The sequence below is a fragment of the Mustelus asterias genome, chromosome 24, assembly GCF_964213995.1.
Source record: "Mustelus asterias chromosome 24, sMusAst1.hap1.1, whole genome shotgun sequence".
Taxonomy (NCBI): domain Eukaryota; kingdom Metazoa; phylum Chordata; class Chondrichthyes; order Carcharhiniformes; family Triakidae; genus Mustelus; species Mustelus asterias.
The window spans coordinates 23536820-23545622 of record NC_135824.1 but is presented as its reverse complement, the minus strand read 5'-3'; the positions used below and the strand labels follow the sequence as shown (position 1 = coordinate 23545622).

Sequence of the window (8803 nt, the reverse complement as noted above, 5' to 3'; positions counted from 1 at the left end):
ACACAGACACCACCCCCCCCCCCCCCCAAAGTCCAGACAGACTCCAGTCCCGGTCCCAACAGCCAAAACCTACCTGGCTCCCAGAATATCCTTCTTGGCGAGGCCAATTCCAGCCAAGATTCTCACCCGGAGAATTCGACATCCTTCCTGCAAATCACAAACACAGCGGATAAACAAAAGGAGCGGAAAAGCTGCGCCCGCGATCCGAGCTGACAGAAGATGTCAATGTTTCAACACAATAAGCGGCCTGAGGGCGGAGTGAGGGAGGCCCCGGGCCGCCGGCAGCCCCTCGCCAGCGGCGGGGGGGGGAATGAGGGAAGCCGCAGCTCCCTGTCTTAGGCCCGGCTTCCGGAGCAGCGGCGGGGTTTTCCCAGCCCGCGCTCCGCGCCCCCCGCACCGGGCTCAGCCCCGGGCTCCGGGCTCCGGGCTCGGCTCCCCCACCCCCGGGAGAGTGAGGAGGGGGGGCAGCGGGAGGCTCGGCCCCGGAAAGTTGGAGCCCGTTCTCCGCTCTTTCAGCAGGAATCAGAATGAAAAGGGGAATCAAACGGCGGCACCTCTTCGGCGGAGAGTCCGCGCACTTCAGGGAAAGCCGCCATCCCGGGATCGCTCCGTGTCGCTCTGATTCCCGCTCCGGGACAATCTGGGAATTCACTCTGAAATCCTCCCCCGCCCCCCTCGGGCCCCTCCCCCTCCGGGCCCCGCCCCCCTTCGGGGCCCCGCCCCAGGCCCCCCCCTCAGGCCCCTCCCTCCCCCAGCCCCCCCTCAGGCCCCTCCCTCCCCCAGCCCCCCCTCAGGCCCCTCCTTCCCCCCGCATCCCCGGGCCTCCGCCCCGAGGAAACTTCCCGAGTCCCGCCGCACAGACTGGGAGGAAACCGGGTGACATCATCTCCCCTCCCCCACTTCTCCTCTCTCCCACACCCCCCCCCCCCATTAGCCCAGAGCCCCCCCCCCACCCCTCACCACACACACTCCCCCCCAAAAATATCACCCACCCCACCCATCACATGGCGCTCACACTGATCACTAAAGCTTCACAATAACAAAATAACCACACACATTGTACCCCCTCCCCTCCCCCAGACACATTGTGACCCCATCTCTCACCCAGACACATTGTGACCCCGTCTCCCCCCCCAGACACATTGTGACCCCGTCTCCCCCCCCCAGACACATTGTGACCCCGTCCCCCCGTCCCCCCCCAACACATTGTGACCCCGTCTCCCCCCCAGACACATTGTGACCCTCTGCCCAGTCTGGACACATTGTAACTCATCCCTCCCCCCCCCCCCCGCTCCGCCCCACCCCACTCATTGTAATCCCCTGCCCCATTTGGACACTTTGATTTTATTATTGTCACATGTATTAGCATACAGTGAAAAGTATTGTTTCCTGCATGCTATACAGACAAAGCATTCCATTCATAGAGAAGGAAAGGAGTGCAGAATGTAGTGTTACCGTCATAGCTAGGGTGTAGAGAAAGATCAACTTAATATAAGGTAGGTCCATTCAAAAGCCTGATGGCAACAGGGAAGAAGTTGTTCGAGTCAATTGGTACGTGAACTCAGACTTTTGTATCTTTTACTCGATGGAAGAAGGTGGAAGAGAGTACATCCGGGGTGCATGGGGTCCTTGATTATGCTGACTGATTTTCCGAAGCCAACGGGAAGTGTAGACAGGGACAATGGGTGGGAGGCTGGTTTGCGATTGTAGCTGATGCCCGTCACTTCTCAACCTTTTGGCTGAGATCAAGTGTTAGATCAAGCCCAAAGATGCGGTGCAATGCCTTATCTTGTTTCTATGTCAGCTTAGAAACATGGAAGATAGGAGCAGGAGGAGACCATTTGGCCCTTCGAGCCTGCTCCGCCATTCATCACGATCATGGCTGATCGTCCAACTCAATAGTCTAATCCTGCTTTCTCCCCATAATTTTTGATCCCGTTTGCCCCAAGTGCTACATCCAGCTGCCTCTTGAATACATTCAATGTTTTGACATCAACTACTTCCTGTGGTAATGAATTCCACAGGCTCAGCACTCTTTGGCTGAAGAAATGCCTCCTCATCTCCCGAATCCTCAAGACTGTGACCCCTGGTTCTGCACACACCCACCATTGGGAACATCCTCCCTGCATCTACCCTGTCTAGTCTAGCTTGGATCTTGTTTGTCTCTCTTGTGGGGACCATGAATTGGATTCAATTTGAATTGGTTTTTGGAGCAAGCAAGGAGATGGATTAAGGGCTCGCTCAGTCCACTCTGCGCATTGGCTTTGTAACTTTAAGGAAAGATTTTAAAAAAATATATGCCTGTTGAATGTTACCATTTTAGAATAGTTAGGGAGTTGTTTTTGACCAGCGCAGATGTGATGGGCCGAAGGGCCCTTTCCATGCTGTAGACCTCTATAACTCATTTAACCATTCAATTTTTAACACTGGAGAGAACTTGTGCCAATCTCAACAGAGACACCAGCAACTTATAGAATCCTACAGTGCAGAAGAAGGCCATTCAGCCCATCAAGCCTGCACCGACCACAAACCCACCCAGGCCCAATCCCCATGACACCATGCATTTATCCTAGCTAGTCCCCCTGATACTAAGGGGCAATTTAGAATGGCCATCCACCTAACTCGCACATCTTTGGACTGTGGGAGGAAACCAGAGCACCCGGAGTAAACCCACGCAGACACGGGGAAAATGTGCGAACTCCACACAGATAGTGACCCAAGCTGGGAATCGAACCCAGGTCCCTGGTGCTGTGAGGCAGCAGTCTAACCACTGTGCCACCCCTATATTATACTTATATAGTGCCTTTAACATTGGCGAAATGCCCCACATGGATATTATGAAACAAAGAATGTCACCCAGCCATAAATATGATACAAGATCAGATGACTCAAGCCAGAAATCGAACCTGGGTCCCTGGCATTGTGCCACTGAGCTGCCCCACAAAAGACACAAAGGGACGAAAAAGTTTAGAAGGAGCCCTTGTTTGTGAGTAATATCAGAGGAGCCAATCTAGTTCAAAGGTCAAAGATGTAGGTTGTCATAGAGGAGGAAAGTGAGGCAGAGGGTTGTAGGAAGGAATTCTGGAACATGGGGCCTGGATAATTGAAAGAAAGACTTGCATTTATATAGAAATTTTCACAGTCACCGGACGTAACAAAGCATTTTACAGCCAATGAAGTACTTTCTGAAGTGTTGTCACAGCTGTACTGGAGGAAATGCGGTGGCCACATAGCACAACACAGCAAACTCCTATAAACAGCAACATGTTAACAACCGGACCAACTGCTTTTGTTATGTTGAGGGATAAATATTAGCAAGGACACCAGGAATAACTCCCCTGTTCTTCTTCAAAATAGCATAGGATTTTTCCTTTTCACTCAGGCAGGACATGGGGCCTTGGTTTCATGTCTCATCCAGACAGTAATCATCAGTCAGCATTTGTAAAGATTGACAAATCTGGATATAAATTCTGGATTGCGATGAAGGGTCTGCATCTGAAACATTAAGCTTGGATTCTGTCAAATGATTTACATTTTAAATATATTTGACTGTGTATCCCAGTACTTTCTATTTTTATTTTTAAATTTGAACTAGATTGGCTCCTCTGACATTACTCACAAACAAGGGCTCTTTCTAAACTTTTTCGTCACTTTGTGGGGCAGCACAGTGGCATAATGCCAGGGATCCGGGTTCGATTTCCGGCTTGGGTCATTGTCTGTGCAGTCTGCACGTCTTCCCCGTGTCTGCATGGGTTTCCTCCGGGTGTCCCGGTTTCCTCCCACAGTCCAAAAGACGTGCTGGTTAGCTGCATTGGCCATGCTAAATTTTCCCTTAAGGTAAGCCTCTCAGTTGGAGTCCAATAATAAAAGATGATGCAAGTCCAGCTTCTTCACAAACTCACTTTATTCTCTCCACACCCACACACACCACAACACCCAGTGCCGCCTGGAACCCCTTTATATATCCCGGTGAGTACTATTAAACAATTAACATACAAATTAGGTCTAAAGTGGAAGGTTGCAGTTCACCCATTCCTAACACCTTAGTGTACCCAAACAGGCACCGGAGTGTGACGACTAGGGGACTTTCACAGTAACTACATTGCAGTGGTAATGTAAGTCTACTTATGACTCATAAATAAATAAACTTGTTCTCAGGCTAATGGTCCTTAAATACAAATTATTTAAGGACCAGGATCTCAAACCCAGTCATGGCTTACCCAGCAGCAGTGATCAATGCAGTATATACTTTGGAGACTTGGACAATCTACAGGAGGTATCTTCAAGTTTTGGAGACACGGTATCTTCATCGGGTCCTCCAAATCCAATGGCAAGAAAGGTAATCCAACAGCAGCATCCTCTCTTAAACCAACTTGCCCAGCATTGGGCACTAATCACTCAAAAAGAGTTGCTGGAAACATAACACCAATTTGTTCTCAAACAAGCTGATCAAGCAAGAATTCACTAGAAATTACAATTCAACATTGAGGTTGTTGTGGGAAAAAACACTATTGTTGCTCTGGTGCTCAATTTAAGAGTTTTATGTGCAATACCATCCTCTAAGAATCTTCAAAACACAAGAATATCCAAACATTTATATACTTCGTAACCATTAAATCCACAGAGGTGAAAAGAGGTGTGTCAGGAGTGCTTACATGAGTGCCAAGCACTATCTGAGAGTTTATCATAAGTATTACTTTTTAAACAGTTAGCACAATCGCACGTAATATCTCTTTACTGAATGAGTATTCTGCTTATATTTAAAAATTGTTTAATGATATCTGAAGCCAAATGTACATTTTGAAACTATGTGCTTATGGAGCGAGAGTAACATTAAAACATGGAAGATAGGAGCAGGAGGAGGCCATTTGGCCCTTCGAGCCTGCTCTGCCATTCATCACAATCATGGCTGATCGTCCAACTCAATAGCCTCACCCTGCTTTCTCCCCATAACCTTGGATCCGGTTCACCCCAGGTGCTATTTCTAGCCACTCTTGAATACATTCAATGTTTTGGCATCAACTACTTCCTGTGGTAATGAATTCCACATGTTTACCACTCTTTGGGTGAAGAAATGTCTCCTCATCTCCGTCCTAAGTAGTCTACCCTGAATCCTCAGACTGTGACCCCTGGTTCTGGACTCCCCCACCATCGGGAACATCAAGTACATGCATGCATTTAGCTTTCTTAGCAAGGCTGTGCCTTGTGGGTTGGGGGATCAAGGAAGTTTGCATATTCCTGGCCCCTGGGAATTAAGTAAATCTGTAGATGGGGAAGCAGGGATGTACGTGTTTAGCCTGCAGTAATACAGTCACAGTGGTTGAAGTCATAGTCCATCCATGGTTGGGGCTTTTTACTTGGATGTGGTTGGAAGAATGAAGGTTTAAGTACGAGTCTCAAATAGCAGCTACTCGGTATTTCTCTCATTCCTGATGGAGGTTAAACATTCATTCTAATCTACCTATGCTTCAGCAAATTGTTGTGGGGAATGCTGTGTTCCATGACATTGGGGAAATGCAATTCATTAACTAGCAGCTAGTCGGAAAAAACTATATTTGCATGCTTATTGTGGAGCATTCATTCTCCAAAGATGCCAAGAGACATTGGACTGAGCCCTCTGGAACGGCAAGGTCAGGTATGGTTTGTGTTGCCTCTTCTATGAGCACTCCAAAATAACTGTATTTGGAACTGGATATTATGTTTGACAAATCTGTTAAGAGTTTGTTGAGGATATAAAAAGGGGGACCAGTGACGCAGTATATTTGGATTTTTAGAAAGCATTCAGTGAAGATGCCTTTTTTCCTTCTTATTTGTCCTTTGAGGCAAAAGGTGACTATGTTCAGCATTGGCAGTGCTTGGTAGGGTTCCAATGCATACACAGGCTGACAAAGCTGATTTGCATTTGCAAAGTTCTACAGCAAACAGGACATGATACTGTAAATGACTGAGTTTTAGACAAGATACTGACTCTCTGTTTTCTCTGAAAGGAAGCACATTCAAGAGGCAAAGAATGCAGAAGCATTTTTATTTGGTTGCGGCAGGTGCAATGGTCCTGGGTCAGTTTCTCCCACGACTCAAAGTTGACACCAATCTGCCGAAGTGAAGCCTGCAATGTTTCTCTGGAATGCTTCCTTTGACCGCCATGAAAGCGCACCTTATACTCAAGCTCCCCATAGAAGATTTACTTTGGTAAGCGAGTGTTAGGCATTCTGGCTACATGATGAACCCAGTTCCATTGTGATTGTCTCAATACAGTGTGGATGCTTGGCATACCTGCCTGGTTGTGCACCTCAATGTCTGCTATTTTGTCCTGCCCCTGATCTTCTGAAGGCAGCACAAGTGAAAATGGTCAGGCTTCTTGCATGTGACAAGCAGAATAGGCAGGAGTATGGCTCTATAGACTTTCAATTTAGTAAGCAGACCTACTCCTCTTCATTCTGTTATGAATCTCATGTTTACCTGCTCGTCAGGAAAGGAGATTTGATTTGATTTATTATTGTCACATGTATTAACATACAGTGAAAGGTATTGTTTCTTGCATGCTGTACAGACAAAGCCTACCGTTCATAGAGAAGGAAAGGAGAGAGTGCAGGATGTAGTGTTACAGTGTAGGGTGTAGAGAAAGATCAGCTTAATGCAAGGTAAGTCCATTCAAAAGTCTGACAGCAGCAGGGAAGAAGCTGTTCCTGAGTCGGTTGGTACATGACCTCAGACTTTTGTATCTTTTTCCCCCGAAGGAAGAAGGTGGAAGAGAGAATGTCCGGGGTGCGTGGGGTCCTTAATTATGCTGGTTGCTTTGCTGAGGGAGCGGAAAGTGTAGACAGAGTCAATGGATGGGAGGCTGGTTTGCGTGATGGATTGGGCTATATTCACGACGTTTTGTAGTTCCTTGCAGTCTTGGGCAGAGCAGGAGCCACACCAAGCTGTGATACAACCAGAAAGAATGCTTTCTATGGTGCATCTATAAAAGTTTGACTTGCCAAATTTCCTTAGTCTTCTGAGAAAGTAGAGGCGTTGGTGGGCTTTCTTAACTATAGTGTTGGCATCGGGGAACCAGGACAGGTTGTTGGTGATCTGGACACCTAAAAACCTGAAGCTCTCGATCCTTTCTACTTCGTCCCCATTGATGTAGACAGGGGAGACAGAGGTCGGGAACTCCCAAGTTCTGACTGTTTTCAGACCTCCTGCACATGTACAGGCTAGGAGCAGTTTGGCATCGTCACATTCTTCAGACTCAGTACAGGTGCTATGTTCTTGCATCTGGAAGATTAAAAAAAGTGCAAAAATGCATTGCAGCTGAATGGGTGTGGAGCGCCAGAGTCAAGAGGAACAAGGGAGGGGGACAGGGAGCAATTCTAAAATGAAATCCCAGGTAAGGAATAGAGACAGGGGACAGAAACAGGTCCCAGTTAAGTTTAAAAAGTAGGGAAACATGCTTCAACTAGAAAATGGACTGCAGGGAGCAGACTAAGTGCAGTGGTCCCAGGAGAAGGCCTGGTTATTGAAGAGGGCTCAGAAGAAGCCCTGCAGATCCAAGAAGGCTTCCAAAGTTTAGTGACTCCATGCTGCAGGCTGACGGGGCAGAGATACCTCTTTGGAGCAGTGGTGTTCTGCTCAGCCTGGCTGAAGAGCTGAAATTCTGCTTCTATGTTGATAATGGGATGCCCTGAAAGGTGTTTCACATATGCAAATTATTGTTTCTTCTAATATCTAGCATGTTTTTCTGTCATGTTACTTGGTAACAGTCATTCTTCACATTAAGACCATATGACCATAAGACACAAGAGCAGAAGCAGGCCATTCAGCCCATCAAGTCTTCTCCGCCATTTAATGAAATCATGAATGATCTGATATGATAATCCTCAGCTCCACTTTCCTGCCTGATCCCCATAACCCTGGATCCCCTTACTGATTAAAAATCTGTCTATCTCAGCTTTGAACATATTTAATGACCCAGTCTCTCCAGCATCAGATTCATAGCCCTCTAAGAGAAGAAATTTCTCTTCATCTCTGTCTTAAATGGGCGACCCTTTACCCTGTGATTATGCCCTGTGGTCTGAGGTTCTCCCACAAGGGAAAACAACTTCTCAGCATCTACCCTCTCAAGCACCCAGAGAATACTATATATGAGGTTGTCTCTCAGTCTTCTAAACTCCAATGGGTACAGGTCCAACATACTCAGCCTCTCCCCTAAGAAAATCCCTCTATTCCCAGGATCAACTTAACGAACATTGTCTGGACTGCCTCCAATGTCAGCATATCTTTCCATAGATATGGGGATCAAAACTGTTTGTGGTGTTCCAGGTGTGGTCTAACTAGTGCCTTAGAGAGACTTCCTTATTTTTATATTCCATTCCCTTTGAAATAAAGGCCAACATTTCATTTGCCTTCCCTGTTACCTATTGAACTTGCATGCTAGCTTTTTGTGATTAACAAATGAGGACTCCCAAATCCCTCTGTGCTGCAGCTTTCTGCAGTCTTTCTCTGGGCGGCACGGTAGCACAGTGGTTAGCACTGCTGCTTCACAGCTCCAGGGTCCTGGGTTCGATTCCCGGCTCGGGTCACTGTCTGTGTGGAGTTTGCACATTCTCCTCGTGTCTGCGTGGGTTTCCTCCGGGTGCTCCGGTTTCCTCCCATAGTCCAAAGATGTGCGGGTTAGGTTGATTGGCCAGGTTAAAAATTGCCCCTTAGAGTTCTGAGATGTGTAGATTAGTGGGTAAATATGTGGGGGTAGGGCTTGGGTGGGGTTGTGGTCGGTGCAGACTCGATGGGCCGAATGGCCTCCTTCTGCACTGTAGGGTTT

The 8803-nt window shown here is 47.5% G+C and overlaps 1 protein-coding gene across 2 annotated transcripts in view; it reads right to left on the bottom strand.

Annotated features, from left to right (window-relative positions):
• nedd4a (NEDD4 E3 ubiquitin protein ligase a) overlaps positions 1 to 669 on the bottom strand; it is a 144438-nt gene extending 143769 nt beyond the window's left edge. Inside the window, exons 1-2 of one of the 2 annotated variants that reach the window (XM_078241458.1) lie at positions 555 to 669; positions 74 to 147 (exon numbers count right to left, since the gene is read on the bottom strand). In XM_078241458.1, the coding sequence (XP_078097584.1) occupies positions 74 to 147; positions 555 to 596 (116 nt within the window). In that variant the 5' untranslated portion in view covers positions 597 to 669. The remainder of the gene's footprint in view (positions 1 to 73; positions 148 to 554) is intronic. The other variant, XM_078241459.1, reaches the window with a different exon arrangement.
• Positions 670 to 8803: the final 8134 nt, after the last annotated feature.